The sequence below is a fragment of the Nesoenas mayeri genome (assembly GCF_963082525.1).
Source record: "Nesoenas mayeri genome assembly, chromosome: 5".
Classification (NCBI taxonomy): domain Eukaryota; kingdom Metazoa; phylum Chordata; class Aves; order Columbiformes; family Columbidae; genus Nesoenas; species Nesoenas mayeri.
In genome coordinates this window covers 45,111,983-45,130,992 of record NC_137548.1, presented here as the reverse complement: position 1 = coordinate 45,130,992, position 19,010 = coordinate 45,111,983, and the positions used below count along the sequence as shown (strand labels likewise).

The 19,010-nt window shown below is 39.1% G+C and overlaps 1 protein-coding gene across 3 annotated transcripts in view; it reads left to right on the top strand.

Moving 5' to 3' along the window:
* Positions 1-17,952, top strand: part of TTC17 (tetratricopeptide repeat domain 17) — a 60,406-nt gene extending 42,454 nt beyond the window's left edge. For all 3 annotated transcript variants that reach the window (XM_080344969.1, XM_080344968.1, XM_080344967.1), the window contains 9 exons: positions 4,932-5,102; positions 6,158-6,408; positions 7,047-7,212; positions 9,655-9,775; positions 10,109-10,268; positions 10,757-10,840; positions 12,509-12,628; positions 14,477-14,620; positions 16,919-17,952. In XM_080344969.1, the coding sequence (XP_080201095.1) occupies positions 4,932-5,102; positions 6,158-6,408; positions 7,047-7,212; positions 9,655-9,775; positions 10,109-10,268; positions 10,757-10,840; positions 12,509-12,628; positions 14,477-14,620; positions 16,919-17,050 (1,349 nt within the window). In that variant the 3' untranslated portion in view covers positions 17,051-17,952. The remainder of the gene's footprint in view (positions 1-4,931; positions 5,103-6,157; positions 6,409-7,046; positions 7,213-9,654; positions 9,776-10,108; positions 10,269-10,756; positions 10,841-12,508; positions 12,629-14,476; positions 14,621-16,918) is intronic.
* The last annotated feature ends 1,058 nt before the right edge of the window (positions 17,953-19,010 follow it).

The following is a 19,010-nucleotide window of genomic DNA, read 5'->3' as shown; positions in this document are numbered from 1 at the left end:
TTCATTGCAGATTATTTTTGCAAACTGGGGTAAATTATAGTGCCTGTGACATGAAGCACTGAACATGACTTGTTCTGTAAAAGCGATGGGTGACAACAGGCTGGTTTTCAGTTTAATTTCTGTAATGGATATATATCAGTCTAATATGCAGTGTCCTCCAAGCAGTGACCACCCCTAAAGTTTTCACATGACCTAAGAGCAGCATTATTACACATTGTCATGTGTAAAGTGGTAACGTACCACCCCCTCTGACTCATGTCTCTCTGCATCTGTGTAAGCTGTGACTAGCGAAAGTAAAAAGAAGGCTGCTTATTGATGCGCTGCTCCCGAAATGTCTGCAGGTGAGACTATTCATCCATGTACGGGGATTAAAACCTGTTGCCACTAAGCTCAGTGAGATGTCATTCCTGTTATATAAAGAAGAGAACTATGTTTACTAAATTTCAATTCGAGAAATACTAGATTTGAGCACGCATCAAAAAGCAAGTATGGAGTTGTTGAGTCCTGTTAGCGTGGTTTCAGTTTGTTCTGTACTCAATAGCTCAAGTATTAGGCTGACTTACATCATTATTAGATTCAGTTCTCTCTTTGCACTGTTTAACCATGAAGGGGCGCATCATTTAAGTGACACTTATCTCCAGATAACTTGCATTATGTGTAATCTAATGTAAGTCACTGACTACAGCAATAGTCACTTGACTCTTCTAATAGTTCAAGAGATAATCCAGCTCTGCTTGTTGCAAGGAAGCAGGGAAAAAAAAACAATACCTAAAATTTTAAATGCCTTTTAGTTTTGAAACATTATTCTGCCATCGTATCTTCTAAATATGGACCAGAAATTTAAGGAAATGAATTTGTCATGTGAAGTTAGGACCCAATAATTTTTTAAACCTAGTTTGGAACATAGATGGTGGAGTTTAGGAACACTATATTTAACAAACTCTACACTGACAATCAAACAAAAAATAAACAGTCAGTAAAAACTCTGTGTTGACCAAAGATGCCTGGAGATAATTTTACTTTCCAGTGCTGTTGATGGCACCAAATAATGTCTTGAGATGGTGTAACTATTTAGTGAGGCCCTGTTCTCTCTGCCAGATGTACCACAAGACACGAACAGCTACAGTGGCAATTAATTTAGATTTTAACAAGAATCAGTGTGCTCTTTAATGGCGAAGTTTGATTACTTTCAAGACCTTTCTCAAGGTACAGCACTTCCATGTGATACACTGAGGGCATTGTTTGTTTTTCTTTCCTATTTTCCCTACTTTCCAGATTTCTTTCCTTGTTCTTTAGGCTCAGTGGCTTCCACTCTGAGGGTCTGGAGTCACCTAAATTGACAGAAGTTTGCTTTTAAACAAAAAAACCCACATAGTACCAGAAAGGCTTATATGTAATAAGGGAAGTTCATAATTGTTTCCAAGTGTGACTTTTCTGAGAGATGTGGCAATATGAAGTATGTTTCTGAATAAGTATTTGCTATCCCTTTATAGGTAGGGCAAGTTTTCAATGTCAGTCACTGTGTCACTTCTCCGTCCTACTATTTCTCTTTCCTTGCTACAGATGTCAGTACTCTGGGTGTTGGGTTTTTTTTTTTTCCTTCTACTAAGTGGTTTTCAACTTGAGAGTTTGGAATCATCTAATTCCAAACCAAGAACTTAAGTCTGACTTTTGGATTGGGCTTTTTTTAGCCCTACTGACTGTAGTAGGTACCACAGCTTTGGTGGGCGTTCAAGAGGGGTCCTGAAAATCAAAAAGGTGGTTAATATTCAATAGGATGGATGATCTCTCAAATCTTTTCTGTACTTAAAATGTGTGCTGTTCTAGCTCTCTACAAGTGCATTCACGTTAGTCCCAAAAATTTACGAACTAGAACTATATGAGAAAGAGACCTTTAATATATAATAACTTGTGCTGCTTTTAATCTCCAAGGTCTCCATGCTTCAGTTTAGAGTTTGTTTTTGCTTTTTCTAGCAAATTAATTTGGTTTGTAATTTAGGAACTATTCTCTTTTTTATTTCCTCCCAGTTTCTACATTAACCTGGCACAATCAGATTCTTTATTTGTATTATTTCCATCACTTAAATAAAGGCCCAGACACTTATTTTGTGTCATCTCTATAGCATTTTTGTTTCACTGTTAGAACACAGTAACCAGGTCTCATAATGCGTAAGGTATGACAGACTCTGATCTGCTTTCCTCTGTGCTTTCTTAGTTCTGAAGAATCAATAGGAAAAGTGGCAACAGCTGCTCTCAAAATAAATGAGCAAGAAAGCGATACTTTTCTAGTAAGTTCTCAGGATGGAGTAAGCTGAATTGATAAAGTACTACAAACTAGTCTTAGACTTCCAAGTTTTGTAGCTGTGTCAGGACTTTACACCTGAAATTCACGTGCATATTTAGACAAGAATATATATGAAATGTTAATAAATAATACATAGATAAGCATTTGTAGGGTGGCAGTCAGTCTTGTCCATCACACAGTGACGGTGTTGTACATACTGCAGTGGTACAAGTCACGTTCTGCATGTTCTGTTCTTGACTTGCTGGGCTCACGCTCTTCCCCGCTGGGCTTCAGGCATCCCGCTGATACGAGCTGTAAAGGTCTGACTTGCAGAGTTTCAGTACCATCAGCTTCATATTACACTCATCAGAGATCTTGAACTTCACTTGGTTTTTCAACCAGCACTTTTTTCTTCTGTGATGTCAGAAAACTGAAAGCAGCACTCTGAAAAATTTATTCCACTCGGGTATCTATATGTAGCGGTTCTCAGATCCCAAGAAAACCGGTACTCTTATCCAGTCTATTTTTAGCTGTCAGTGTTTGTAAATTAATATTAATAGTCGGTCTTAAGTAGAATTTTAATAATTTCATGTTGTTTTTCTTTCTGGTTGCTATTTCCAACTTTTTTTCTCTTTTTGGCATTTTTATTTCAATTTAAAACAGTCATCTGTTTTACAGCCACTTTGCCTTTTCTCTTATACAAATGATAAGTTGAACTTCAGGAAAGGGAATTATGGTCATCGCATTACTGAGAAGCACCTGGCTTGCATCAAAATCAAGCTGGTTTGATATCAAGCAGAGGGACTAGTTTCAGCTTTAGGGATCTGTGCACGCCATTTCTCATAGATTAAACATGAGGATCCCCATGTATTGAAGTGATTGTATTATTTCGGTTTTAATTAAGCCAATTTTTTTTTTTTTTATTGACAGCATGGGAGAAGTGAGGAGGGGATTAGAGAAAGAGTCAATGACTGATAGAAGTAGGAAAGGCACAGTATAACTGTATGACATGTTAGAAGAGTTTATGAAGCTAACTGCTTCTGGTTTATATATTTACTCATAAAATAGCATTGCTTGACTTCTTTTATATACAGCAGAAAAGGTAGAGTAAGAAATAGTTTTCACAGGGAGTTTATGAATATGGTTTTATTTTATTTTGGTGACAGCCCCCACCCTCTGGAAAATACTGTTCTGTTTCTCCTCCAAAGATACCACCTGAATGTTCACAGATGCAGAAGTTGAGAGCGTGCAGCGAAAAGCTATAGTTTCACTTTGCTGAGAAGTGGTGGTTACCTTTATATGAGAGTTACAACCATCCTCTCATCCTGCGGGCCTGATAAAAGAGTGAGACCTAAAAAAATTCCTTTGTAACACAGGATCATTGTGTGGAGAAGAAAGGAGTCACTGATTTACTTTAATCACATTATTCATATTTTATGCTGCCGGTTGAAAAAAATAATGCTTTCTGTATGCATGGAGCAATACAATTTGCATTCATGAGGGTAGAATGGGGAACATACTTGCAAATCTTGCATTTAATTTAAGCACAGGAAGGAGATAAGTTTGAGAGCAGCAGCTTGGTACAGAGAATGTGTTTTTCTCCCTGGTGACAGGGTTCCCCTGCGATGAGCGGCCGCTGCCCCGCTCCGTGTCTCAGCCCAGGGCAGCGCAGCGGGGTTTGGGGCAGCTCCCGGCCTCTCGCACGCCTGGAGAACCCTGTCTCTACCTGTGCAACTCAGGGGCTTCAGCCAAGGGAGCAACTGTTGTGAACACCTCTTGCCTGAAAGACTGGCAAGTAATTATTGTTAGAAGATCCCACATCTTTAGTTAAAATGTATTTGAGCTCAAAAATATTGCTACAAAGCTGCATGTGGCTACCCATTAAACTTTCTGAAAGCTTAGCAGTGTCTCACTGACTGATCCCGAAGGCTAGCGTTGCTGATTTTCACTTTTTTTTTTATCTGCACATTACTGGCTCTGCATTTGGATTTTTCCAGTGTTATTTCTAGATCTCTGCATTTGGTGGAATGTGAACCCATAAACCTGACCACAGAATTATAAATGTTTTTAACTGAATAAATTTCTGATTTTTAGCACAGATTAATACTCACAGCTTTTGTCTGTCTATTTGATAACCAGGTTTAACCTACGTGCTGTCTGTTGCTGGCATGGAAGGTTAGAGCCTGGCAGTCCTATGTCAGTCTGCCTTGGCCCTTTTTTTTCTTGCACATAAGTATGGTGAGCATTATGGTGTCTCAGTGAAGTTCATGTGGCAGGCAACCCCCACATATGGTGGATTGTCACTAAAAATATGTCTTGGGAATGGTGATTGGAGTGGCTACCAGCACACAGCCATTTCCTATGTACTGTGCAACCATCCCTCAAAAGATAACTGAATTTTCTTTCATTAGTAGTTCCCAATTTATACCTAGTAACATGTTTTACTGTAACTATTCTAGGTGATCTGCTTTGTCAAGGGGCAGACCAGTTTTTTAATTGCTGAGTGAAGTCTTCAGTATCTCTTAGGATTATTCTGTTAATCTGTGTGTAGAAAAGTAGAAGACTGTAGCTTCCACACTACAGCTTCTGCACTTGTGTCTAGGAGGAGAAGTCTTACATGGTGTATCAGAAAATTCCTCTCTTTCAGGCCACTGTCATGAGAAAAATCCAGATGGCAGTCATGATAAGGAGAAATACTTTGATGACCACCATGAGTCAGTTGCAGCCATGACAGAAGGACATTCTGAGGGAGGTACAGAAGATCCAGAAGCCCTTACTCAGAGTTCAACAAGGGATCCCTCCTCCTTGAGACTGGACAGTAAGTCAGCCTTACAAAATGTGTTCTGGCAAATGAATTGCTTTTGAGATTTTTCAGAAGAACTCTTTTGCTTCCACCCAGAAGCCATGTTTTCCCCTGCTCTGTCTATAAAGTGACAAGTAACCCTTAAAACCAGTTTCATTCAGTTCACTGTTCTTTTTCTCCAAGTGTAACATCAAAATGCTTTCAAAAAGAAAACAACAAAAAAGAGAGATTGAAGTTTAGACATTTTCCAAGCTGAGGAATGTAGTTTCTTGCAAGAGTCTACAAGCATGCGTTGGTTGTACCTCAGCCTGTAGAAGAGGAGCCTTAGTGGAGACCTCATTGTGGTCCACAGCTTCCTCACAAGGGGAGGAGGAGGGGCAGGCGCTGATCTCTTCTCTCTGGTGACCAATGTTAGAACCCGAGGGAATGTCAGGAGGATGTGCCAGGGGAGGTTTAGGTTGGACATTAGCAAAAGGTTCTTCACCCAGAGTGTGGTGGAGCACTGGAACAGGCTCCGCAGGGAGGTGTCACAGCCCCAAACCTGACAGTGTTTAAGAGGAGACTGGACAGCACCCTCAGACACATGGTGTGATCTGTGGGGTTGTCACATACAGGAATAGGAGTTGGACTCAATGATCTTTGTGGGTACCTTCCAACTCAGGACATTCTATGATTCAGTAAATTCTGTACCAGCTGTGCCAGACAGAAGGGAAGAAAAACAGTGTCTATGGTTAGGGTACAGAGAGCGTTATTCCATGTTTATTGCACATATGTAGAAAAAAGACACCACCTGTTTACTCTCTCAAGCAGGCAGAATTCTGTTTTGGAAAGGAAACTGATGAAAGTGGTCTAGAATTGTTGATTTTTGAAGCAACAGTTGATGCTTATTTGCAGTGGGAAAGTCTGCATTCTCTAGTCCCCCTCTCCATTTGTAGCACACAGTGATTAGTCAGTGATACTTGGTTTATGCAAGCAGAAAAGTCAGGTCACAGAAAAAAAGATAATTTTAATATGATTTGCAGAAGCACCAGGAAAAACATTTTTGAAGTTTTTATGGTGTTCCCTTTTAGATGCAGTCACTACAGAAAGCAACGGTTCAGAGGGAATGGAGAGTTTAGAAGATGATCAGATGTCTGAAGAGATGCTGGCTTTGGTGGATGAGTTTGAAAACTCTTGGCCTCAGGAAGCTTTTGAAGGGGCACTGGAGGTAAAAGGTCGTCGGATGGACTTGCAGGGAATCCGGGTCCTGAAGAAGGGATCTCAGGATGGACTGGCCAGCTCCTGTTTTGGGGACTGTGGTGATGATGATGAAGCTGAATGGGTAAGTTTGGATGAGTTTACGTAAGTCTTGTACCAACTTACTATGGTGGAGGAGGGAAGTTGAGGACAATTCAGGGGTTTTAACACTGGAATATAGATAGGAACTTCCCCCTATGTGCCTTAAAAGAGCTGGTTCATGGCTTATGTGAAATGAACAAGTAGTTCCAATCCATCTTCTAAAGGAAAGGCCTCCATGTCACTAAAACTGATATCCTAAGTTTTGACTATCAGCAGCAAGAGCTTAGGTGTTGAATGATGCTGAGTGACTTCAAACTTCTTACAGTTACAAAAGATAAAAGTTTCTAACCAAAAGTTCTGGTTAGCATGAAAACAATGAAATATCTCTTGTCGTCATGTTATAAACAAAATATATAAGGAACAATGTCTTTCAATTCTCCAGCAGTTGAATTAGTTTTCTCCTAGGTTGGAGGTTGAAGTTGTGTACTTTGTTTGCGTGGTGTGATACACTGAAAGTGAGCAGGCTTAGAGAATGGGTTGAGATGGGGAGGGAGGGAGAGAGAGAGATCATCTCATCTATAATGTCTTTGAATCTTTGGGCTAAAACAAGTAGTGTATTGGAGCTGATAACATTCACGGTGTTTCTTACTGTTAACCTTGTTAATGCTGTTGTTTTGGTAGATCACTTTTCAGGTCAAACGTTTAAAGAAACCGAAAGCTGAAAGCTTGGATCTCCAGGAGCCAGTTGGGAGAAATGGAGAAGAAGGGACTACAGGAGAACATGAAAACTTTTACCAAACAGCCCTTGAGATCAGTGGACCAAAGATACCTTCTCCCGGACCAACAGGTAACCTGCTGCTTCTAGAGAAAGCAAGTTATTTGCAGCTTTTGTGTTACTACAGTTTATTTCCTTTACAGCTTTTATATGACACTGGTTTATTACCATAAATGTGTGTTATGGACTGCATAGTGAAATATGCTTTCTAGGTGAATATGTGGAAAAATTAGAAATCTCTTCCATCTGCATCTTCTTCATGAAGTGCAGCATAACTTTATCTGCTGAGTGAAAACCTTCTGTTCAATTCCCAGAACTTCTGGGAATGAAGTAGTAAGAGTAGAGAATGGAAGAGGTGTAGATATTGTGGATAGAAGTAGTAAAAGAGAGAGGAGGTTTTAGTGGTCTTTTTCTGAAAAACTGGATGGGCAGAGTAGTTTATCAGATGAGAGACACCCCTTCTGACACAAATGCACAATGAGAGCTTCAACTGCTTACTGACTAAACATAAGAGACACAACTCAAAAAGCAGACAGATTAATCTAGTAAAAATAAAATCAATAAAAATATTTAAGTGTTCTGCTGCAATTGTTTTGGTGATATTGTATGAGAAAAATTAGAGACTGTCTTCCAGAAAACTGTAGCTATGGAAGGATAGAGTTTTGCACCAACATACATGAGGAGGTTTGGAGAGAGAGGTGGAGTTTTTGCTAGCTGAGTAACAGGAACTGGAGAGTGGTCTATTAATTTGGTGCAAGCTGGTTCCACTGCTGCATCCAGGTAGACAGAAATCATCAGTACATGATTGCTTAGGATGTAAATTTAGAGCTGCTGGAACCTAATGATACCAAAGAAGAGAACCAAAGTAGCTGGCCCCCATACTTTTTATCTTACCTTGATTTCACTGGAGCTAAAATCTTAATGTCATAGGGCTGATGTGTAAGCAAAGATGTGTTCTCCAACACATTTTAGTCCTTGACAATAGGGTGACCTAGAAAGTGATTTCAGATTTTGAAGGCTTTTACATTAAATCTCAAACAAGCTTCTTTTTAGCAACTGACAAATGTAAGTTATTGAATGAAATATTTAAATAGAGGGGAGGGATTACATGAAAACAGACTGTCTTTTGTGAGCACACACCCCTCCTTTCCTCAAAGTACCCTCTCTCCCCCCAAGCTACTTTTGTGGCTTTATTACATAGCATCTCTCAATTGTGAAGCAGTTTTCTTCCTAAGGCTCCTGTGAGGCAGGGTCTGCTGACATCTGTTTTGCAAGAACTAAATCACCAAAAGTTTAAGTAACATATTGGAGGTCACTGGCGAGTTCCTGGTAGAACTGGGAAATGACATGAGCTGTCCTGTGTTTAACTAGCTCTCCGCCTACTGAACAGTCTCTGTGTCGTGTTTCCATACCTCTCACTATTTTTGCCATTCGTGGAAGTAAGAACTCAAAATTAGATCGCTCACGGTGGTGATAAGAATTGTTCGTTCCCCTATGAAATTTCCCAGTTTTACTCAAAGTTAATTTTCCTTTAATCAGAGTACTTTACAAAAGGCCTCATGTTGCAGACTTCATTGTTATTTTGCCAAATGATGGTAAAGTGTTTTACTAGAACTTGGATGGCAAATAGGATTTGCATCCAAATGGGCAAAATTTCAGGTAACTAGAAATAAATACTGAGATACTGCCTACATAGCTGGTGCAATAGACTGGCACGTTGTTCAGCTTGGCTACCCACTGTGCAAGTTTTCGTCTGCAATGAATTTTTTTTTATGTTCCAAAGAGTTGTGTTTCTGGCAGAAGAGGAAAATGTTTTCTAACAGTTAACACAAGCTGGATTCCCAGGTCTTGGTGCAGTATCCACCAAATGTAACAGAAAGATTTTAGTAGGCTTTGGTTCAAATGTGAAGATCAGGTTCTTGTTTCTCCCAGTGATCTATTTGTTAACATAAAGCAAGTTCCCTGCCTCAGTAAACTCCTCTGCAAAATGGGAGTTGACATAATAGTTTCAGAAATGTTGCTGTCCTAAGTGTAAGAGTGCAGTAAAAGCTACTGTCTGTCTTAAACAATATTAATTGAAAAGAAATGTCAGTATTTTGCACCTGGGATTGTCAGAAGATGGAGCAATCAACTTTTGTTAGTTTTTACTGTAGCTGTAGAATGTAAATGATGACTCACTTATGAACTTTCTTTAAGGACATTTAAGTAGAGATGTTAACTGTAAACAAGAGAGGTGATGGTTCTGTATCTGTAGCTATTGAAAAGGTGTAATGAAGCAGGTTTTAACACTCCACTTCCTAATCTGCCTTGCATAGGGTTCAGTTGTGTCCTATAAGTTCCCTTCAGTCCATTTAGGCTCAGGAATGTTCTTAAAGAAATCTGCAGGACTGTCACTTTTCCAATGTAGGGAATTATCCACTGGTATAAAGTATGCTGTGAATCATTGTACTGAAGTAGAATGTCTTTCTGCTTTCAGACAATCTTTCAGACAGATTTTTTTTTTCCTTTCTCAAGGAAAGAGGCGTGACTATCGTAGCCTTGGCTGGCCAAGTCCTGATGAATGTCTGAAACTCCGTAGAGTAGAGCTTACAACTGTAGCCAGCACATGGCTTGCTGTTTCTGCTAAAAACATTGAGTAAGTATCTTGTGTATGAACCTGAAGTTTTTCACACAAAGCAAGACAGTTACATGGCCTTCATTGTGCATAAACTGAAGATTTTAGGATTCTTTGAAGCATGAAGGAACTGCCCAGGATTTCAGAGAAGTTTGAAAACATTATGTGGTATTTCATCAATAGACTTACAAAGAAAAGTGCAAGTGTAGATGGAAGATCAGGTTTCTCTTGCTTCTTGAGCTACTGAAATGAGATTTTGCGATGTTCTGAGCAGTTTACACTCACCAGAGAACTTTGTAATGTCTTCTATTTTCTTCTCCTGACTGATTCAACTTGTTTTTATGACCTTTATAGCATTACAGAACACATTGACTTTGCCACACAGCTGCAAGAACCAGCCATGGAGCCCCTTTGTAACCCAAATCTACCAGCCAGCATGCACACTTTGGACCACCTGCAAGGTGTCTCTAGTCGGGCCAGCTTGCATTACAGTGGAGAAAGTCAACTGAAAGAGGTATGCCAGAGCTGAGGACTGTCACATGAAAATGGCCATACCATGGCAGATTCAAGGCACATCTAGCTCAGTGCCCTGCCTCCAGCAGTGACCTTCAGCAACCAAATGGCTGGATGAAACTGTAAGAACAATGCAAGCTGAAAGTGATACTTTGTATCAGAGTGTTTTCCCAGCCATTTGTGATCTGGCCTGAGGGAGATCCTAAAACACTTTGTCTTCGTAATAAATACAAAGCTCTTGATGGATTAATTAATGAAAGAAAAGTCCAACTAAGTGTACATAAAATTCTAGCATTCTTACTATTCAGTGCCATGGAGTTATAAAACTGTATGATGATACAGATAGTATTAACTCAAGATAGACAGTGATGTTTAGGTTGGAACAGGTTACAGTGTTTGTAAAAGGCTGGGGAAAAAATTCAGCCAACAAGAGAGGGACACCTCTTACCAGGGTCCAGCATCTAAGCACTTGTTCTTCCTCCTCCATAGGTGCTACAGAATCTTGGCAAAGACCAGTACTCACCACAGTCATTAGAACAAGTTGGTACTCGAATAGCCAAAGCTTTGGAAAAGGTATGTGTAAATGAGAAAATGAGAAGCCTGGGCTTGCCGTTTATGACTAATGCAGTGGTCAATCCGGTCTCAAAACGTTTGTCTGAAATCCCAATCAGGGAACAGATCACTACTTGGACTAGGGATTTGTGTCTATTCACCATCTATAATGCCCTCACAGGTATTTTTTGAGCTATATCCTGTGTTTACACTAGCAAGTGTCTTGCATATCTCTCTGCTAAAACAAGCTTGTCAAATTTCCCAATATTTCTAACCCTGTAGTGAGCTGGTGAGTATTGCTGGTTGTTGATATATATATATATTGAACTATTTCAGCAGTTCTCAGCCCTCTTCTTTGTTTTTGTGCTACATTGACTCAGAACTAACGGAAGGTTGAGTTAAGCCATGGCTCAACCCCCAGTCACGCTTTTGGCATGCGGCAGTCAGACACCTGACAGGCAGGGGCTTCCTTTTGTCTTCTGCAGTGTTGGGCTGGAGTGTTGGATGCATTCAGGCAGAGGTACGGCACCATGTGCAAGGCAGCACTTCTGTTCTCCCCCAAGAAAACCAGGCTTCCTAGCTAGAGTAAGGCTGCAAAGGACCTCAGCTGAGGGCCTTAGGAAGAAATTATTAAGAGGCGTAGTTTTCCCAGGATCTACAAAGTAGGTAAAGATGCAGAAATTGTTGTTATATGTTTACAATTAGTGGGGAGGATATCCTAAACTACTACAGAAAAGAGGGCTCAGTCAAAACAATTTGTTGCTCATAGTCACTTCTACACAAGGCCATCTGAGGAACTTACTTGCTTTGAAACTAAAACGAATATACTTTTGTAATTCCCAGAAAGATGTTACTTAGGTTACAAGACTTAGTTTCTTTTCACTTTAGATGTATACATTTTTTTTTCTCTGAAACACTACAGCTCCCCCTGCAGACATAAGGCTTATCCAAATAAGCTGAAAATTTAGTGGTGAAACCAGAAACAGAATTCTCAGTAAAGCTAGCTGTGCCCAAAATAAAATGCAATTCTTCCATCTACCAGTCTCATTCAGTATTCACAAGAGCTAATCAAACAAATCAAGATGGCTACTTATCTAATTGCTTATGTGAGTGTAAACATTAATTTACTGTATCTGAGTCCACAGAATTGAAGCACGTAGTATTTTCTGTTCTAACACGTGACATGGGAGTCAGCCAGCTAGAGGCAACAAACTTAATCAGCTAGGCTTGTGAGGCTTCGGCTCGGAGCTGCATCCCTGACCATCCTTTTTCTTTCCAGTGACTTCAGAGAGCCTATGAGTCCAATCAGCTAACACAGCTAAATTGTTTGCTATATGTTGTGTAATGTGTATACACATCTAGATGCTCAGCATCAGACAGCTGGTTATAGAAGCTGTTGTGGCTGCTGAAACTGTTGTTGCTGTTTAAAGCTGTTTAGCTGTTTTTCCTTTCTTAAGAAAATTATGTTGCATTTAGAATTTGTTTCATTTGGCAGTCTCATTTACCTGGCTATTATATATATATATTGTTAGATAAGAAACTTTTTTCTGCTTTGAAATAGTTTAATGCTATTTTTAAGTGTAACACCTTCTACCTCAATATATCATGTAAATTGCGAGAGTGAAAGACAAGAAGACTGTTTGCTACAGGTGTTTACGTGACTGGTTTTTTGTGTTCTTCTTTTGCCAGAATCAGACTTCATGGGTCCTCTCTAGCATGGCAGCTCTGTACTGGAGGGTGAAAGGCCAAGGAAAGAAGGCAATTGACTGCTTACGGCAAGCATTGCACTATGCACCCCATCACATGAAGGTGTGCACACATGTGCCCACTACACAGCTGAAATAATGTTTTGCTTGTTACAATAGTGCTTTCACAGTCTATTATTAAGGCCAGCACAGCGTATCAAGTATCTGTAATAGCTAGTTGTGAAACCTTTTCGTGTGGACTGTCTCTTTTTAAAAAAATAATAACTAAAAAAAAGACAACTGCAAAGGAGGATCAGCGCAATTTCCTGTGTTTCAGTGGGTTTGTCACCTTTCTGGGCAATGTGGGCTTAACTTCCCCCTGTTATGTAGGACTTTGAATCTTCATCAGCCTTTGGCTGGACAAGTCTTCTAACCAAAGATGTGGGGAGTATATTTTCTGGTTATGCTTTAAAGAGGGGATTATATGTTCCGGTTGTGCTTTTAAAGAGAGGAGAAGGTGATATCTAAAGGAATAACTTAAATGGTTAAATCTTAAGTGTTTGGGCTCTGAATCTCAGCTGGACACTAGTGCCTGACTCTATGCAACAGTTCTTTGCTTTACTCCAAAACAAGGCACATCCCCACTGCACATCCTATGTATCCTATAATTCCGTCTCTTTGTACTTAACCTTTTAAAACAAACTTGGAACTAGGATCTGACACAACAGGTTCTTGCTTATTTTCCTGTCTTTCGATGTAACTGGGAGTGGTTCCTCAGAAATTGAGCCTTTAGCTGTGTGACTTATAAGGGTCAGAGTATGAATTGGAAACTACAATTTGGCAAGATTATGTTGTAGTAGTGCTGTTTTCTAGAAATGTGGTATAATGTTGCTTGGGACTGGCTGACTCCAGATTTGGGCCTTATTTTTGTCTTCCATACTGAAGCTGCCTCCAGAGAAAACTGTGGGTCTTGTTTGTAAAGATACAGCTGCAACCTGAACTCAGAGTTAGCACTGAATTAACGGCTACTTAGTATTTTGTTTTATCCTCCGCTTTGGTTTTATGCACTCTGTCTGCTTTCTTTTGCCTTTTCTCACATAAATAAAAGGTAACTTAATTTTCCTGTGGGCTTCTTTTGTGATTCTGACTTCATAGTATCTGCTTTGCAAACATGAATGACTTATCCCCCAAAGATCGTCTTTGCCTTGTGGAGGTCAAGGAGGCAGGGATCAAATACATCCAGAATTTTTTATTGGCCTGTTGGGGGCACCTGAGACTTGCTACTAAACAGTATTTTGTCCTTTGAAGGTGTGAAGCCCAGCTCCCAGAGAGTCTCTTATGATTGTCAGGGCTCAACAGTTTTCTCAGTCAGACAAGGAAATCGAGGGAATAAAAAACATACCATTAGTGACTAGCTGAGAAAATCTTATTTATAGCTGTTATGCAGCATCATATAGGAATTCTGTGGCAGAGTCAGGGTAAAAAACAGTGCATCAGTTGCACTAATTGTTAGATCTTTTTTCAGTTCCTTGCTGCCCCTTTTTGTTCATATTCTTTCCCTTTTTATGCAAAAGCTCAAGAAGGGTGGTCAAACAAAACAGCTTGTCATGTCTGAGAATGCATCTCTGGGGAGAAGACTAGTGTAAGAACATTTAAAAAATAAATGTACATACCAGGACACTTAAGTGAGTTAATTTTTGAGTTGTTTGTCTATGCAACAGTAGTGTTTGTGACTACTGTGAGCAGATGCATGTGTGTGAGGCGGGGGGCGGGGGTTGTGTATAACTCAGGTCCAAATACCCTGTTACAGTAAAACAAGTCTGGCTTATCACTTTCAAAGTCAGCAGACAGTGAAGTGAGTAGTAACCAAGTGAGAGTGGCCAGGTGGTGGAGTCTTCTGTTTAGTTTCCTGATCCTGAGACAGTTTTAATGGAAAAAAACTTGCTGTTTATTGCTTGCTCTTCTCTTCCAGGATGTACCACTAATAAGCCTAGCAAACATCTTCCACAACGCAAAACTCTGGAATGATGCCATCATTGTGGCTACCATGGCAGTGGAAATAGCACCACACTTTGTGGTTAATCATTTCACACTGGCAAATGTCTATGTAGCAATGGTGAGTATGCTGCCACCCAGGTATGTCTGTCTTTGGTACAGTATTTATATATATATAAAAATAGAATTCTCACAAAGAATTTTGAAGGAGCAGAATTCAAGAAATTGGGGTAGGATCAACAAGAAGTAATACTTTTGAATGCCAAAGCTCTTATTACTCATTTTACTCTTATTACTCATTAAGAACTTGAAGGCAAACATTTCTATAAGCTGGCTTCAGAATGCTGTCTGCAAAGCTTTGTTAAGACAGTAGCAAACAGTTGATAATTTGGGTTGGCTGCCTGTCTAAACCCAGGATATTTTTATAATATGGGAAATTTAATTATAAATTGGGTCTCTATGCAGAATACTCAAGCTTAGCATAATAATTAAAACCCAGTTCACAGTTGTGGTGAACAAACACAAGGGAAGTTTAACTTCAATATCTGGATTATCAACACCCAGATTGAACTCACATTTCTTCATACTGTCTACATATTCCAATCTGCAATTTAGCTTTTGGTGCTTACTCTGAACACAAAATGTTCATTGCTTTTATTAATGCCAGTTTGGTTCTTGTGGCTGTCCTCCGTAACTTTAACAGGGCCATTGTATTTCAAGGGTAAAAGAGGCACCAAAAAATGAGACATAGTGGATAGGTCACATGTCTGTGTTAAAAGTATCTTCAATTACATGTTACTATGTATCCTTGTCAGTTTTCTTCACTAGTCATAGATTTGCCCTTGAAGTTTTGCTCCTATGATTGAGGGGATTATGGAGATAACAAGGCAAGTTGAGCAGATAATCATATATTATGGCTGTTAGTGTTGAGAAGAGTTGAAGTGCACGATACTGTCAAACACTCAATAGAAACAAACTTAAGAAGGCCATAACTTCGTTCTGTTAAAGTATTATTTTGGACAATTGTTTGAAAGAAATTAAGTAAAAGTTCGATGTTTGGGTTGCCAGTGTCTTTTTAAAGTAGCACAGTGCTTCAGGATAACTTCATTCTCCCTGGATCTGAGCGATTTCTCAATGAAACCCCATATTCATTACAAGAAATGCCTGTAGTAACAGGATAAAATGTATCTTCTGGATCAAATTATACTAACATAAAGACAAGTTAGGTTATTTACATCATCCTTAACCTGCTGTATTTGAGAGCTGACTCTGACCAGCAGGTTGTAGAAACTATCGTGCTAATTAATAGTAGTGTTATAGAGGCCAACATTCCGCTATTTGCAAAGCTTTTCAGTAAGTTGCCTTACAAAGGGGAAACAATTGGCCATGTTAAGGACTGAGAACTTCGGATGGATGCTATAGAAACTATTCATGTAGGAATCTAAAGGAGCATCAAAATAATATCAGATCACAGAAAATGTAAAAGATTACATCTAAAGATGGAAAAAATTGATTCTTGTTTTCATTGCTCTTTGTCGGTGCTCCAACAAACTCATATGGCATTTTCTATGTAATTCCTGTTGAAACTGTATTTAAAATACACCTTTTTTTTAAACCGAGACTTTACAACTCACATTGATCTGGTTGATGTTTATAATGTGGCTAGAAATTAATATTCTCTCTGTTGTGCAAATAGCTACTGAGAAAAGGAACCTAAGAGAACAAAAAGAGTGGTAGAAGTGACTGAAAAACCTAGACTGTTTGGGGTCTTTCCCCCTCTTGTGTTTCTTCTAATACACTATTGGTTGTTGGCATGCATTCCTAGTTAATAAAAAAGCGGTGTGGCACAGGTAATTGGATTTCAGCTGTATAAAAGTAGATGTTATTTAAGCGTGAGTGCTTCTTACTACCATTCTGGAGTCCAGTTTGTGAATTGAAATTGTCTATCTACTATATACTCTTTAAGTTTTGGGTTTGGTTTGGTTTTGGTTTGCTTTCTTTACTTTGAGTAATCTTTTAAAAATAGTTTCAAGTTGTTTCTGAAAAGATTAGCTTTTCAGCAAAGTTGATGTTTTTGCATTGTCCAACATTTTAAAGCTTTGATCTGTGTAAATTCTGACTGAAATCTCTCTTTAAAGTTACTTCTACAGCAATAATGCTGACATCTACTATTTAAAGGAAAAGGCAGGAACATTGGTCAGTAACGCTCAGCAGTGATTTGACTCCCTTCCATGGATTATGCAGAATTGTGTCATTAGCCCATGAAAGCATCAGAGTTATTTGGGAAGAGAGGGGGGAAAAAAACCCTCAGCTTTAGTGCATACCGTACTACTCAACTGCTTAGGACAGGAATGACATAGAAAGTGTGTTTAGTGTTTTTAGAATCTGACTCTCTGCAATCTTCTTTCTTTCTTTCCAGGAGGAGTTTGAAAAAGCAATGAAATGGTATGAGTCAACACTAAAACTTCAGCCGGAGTTTGCCCCAGCAAAGAATCGAATCCGCACCATTCAGTGTCATTTACTTATGAAAAAAGAGCGACGATCTCCTTAGAGATCAGCATCTTTCTCTTTTTTTAAAAATCTCATTATTCTCTGTTCTGCTTTTAAGTGTGCTAAGATAAATTGATGAATCAAAATTTTTAACAAGACTTTTAAAAAGAGATGGGATTTGGACCAAGGGTTCTTTTTTTTTTTTTTCCTCAGATATAGAAGCATCTTTGGAAAATACATGTCACAGGCCATAATTTTAAAACATCCGTGTAAATATTAAACCAAGAAACTTCCATGAGTCCATGACCACCTGTACCAGGACCCAGGCACTGTTAGTTTTTCCCTAATCCTCAGATTGGCATCAGCATCCAAAATAACTTGCTTCCTGCCTTATAATCTAAGTCAATGGAAATGCCAAGCACACATTCATATCAGATACTAAGAAGAGATAATCAGAAATTCATCCATGTAAAATTCATGCTTTGTCCAGTCTTGTTCATTCCATACCATACTACCTGCTTTTTTAGAAGGCGAAGGACAGGATTTTAAATGTTTATTAAAAATATTAGGAACATCAAGCATTTTTGGAATTGTTTCTTTCTGTTGGGGGATAATGAGAAGGGAACCACAGGTCACTAAAGTCAAAGTGGTTTTTAATCTTACTTGTGGAAAAAGAAATGATAAATATCCCAATAAGATGTTTTATACTTGTCTGTAAATTCACAGCCCTCTGCCTCCCTGGGTGGTTGATTTACTAATTCTTTGTTCACTGTATTTCTAGCCATTTCAGAATAAGGTGCAAGTTTGTGCTCGCTCTGAGCCATACTTTCAGCTGCTGAGGAGGACGAGAGAAGCAGTGTCAAGGTATCATCAGCAAATAAGTCAGGTCGAAAATTTCCAAATCAGTTCTCTCTTTGGTTGGTGGAGGACATGATTCTCCAGACATCATTGTTGAATCAACAAGGGCACATATTTGAAATAAATTGTTTATGAACAAACCACAACTTCTAATGTGTGTGTGTTCTGCGCCATTTGCAGGAGTGTTGGTTTGGGGAGCTACAGCCTTTCCTCAGGAGCAGACAGAGCTGGGAGGCAGGAAAGCTTTTATCACTCCTGATCAGACAACGATTTTCTGTGTATCCATGGAAAATTCTCTTCATCTCTGTGCCTGACTCCTTTTCCATGGCAGAAGGAAATAAGAGAAAGTTAACTAAATCAGCTGTCTGTCATGTAACCTACCCTCCAGCTTTTAGTGTTAAACACACTGCTTAGTGATTCTTTTTAAAGAACTAACACTGTTTATGAACTTACTCTTTTTTTTTTTTCTTCCATCTTTTTCCTCTTTCAGTGATGCAAATTAAGAGCAAGTGTGGCAGTGGTGGAAACTGACGTCAAAGTAATTTTTTTGGTACTGTAACTTTTTACTTCATAAAAGGATCCCTGAATATTTTTACATATAATTGATGATGAGCAGTTCTAATGCAAATTTTACCTCTGTTTTATTGCAAGTTATTTTTGTTCATCTAGAAAGACTGGCAGAGGCTTGAGCAAGTGCTACTGTTGGGTACATTTTTATTGAAAATGGGTGAATGTGTTAAATTTTTGTCAACAGAATCAACGGCATGTCAAATTTTATTCCCTTCCCAAGGTACTTGAAGGCTGGATATTGTTGACTGGAGGCAGGTGTAGCTGTATCTGTATCAGCTCCAAGAGGAAGATCACTTTCCAGAAGGTCTGATACACTACCACTAGGTTCATGGGCTGGGATAATGAATTAAAGAGATTTCTCACACAGAGGTGTAGGAGGGGAACCCAGAAAGGCACGTACAAGTAAATGGAAAGAAGCTTCATTTGAGCTATTAACAAGAGGAAAGGCTTTTCCTTGAACAAAAGCATTGAACAGAGAGGCTGCTTTTATTCAGTTTCATTAACTGATCTGCCTTACTTTTATAGTTGTTGATAAATACTTGGGAGTCAAATATATTTGGTAAATCTTCCATTTCATTTGCTAGTTTTAAAAT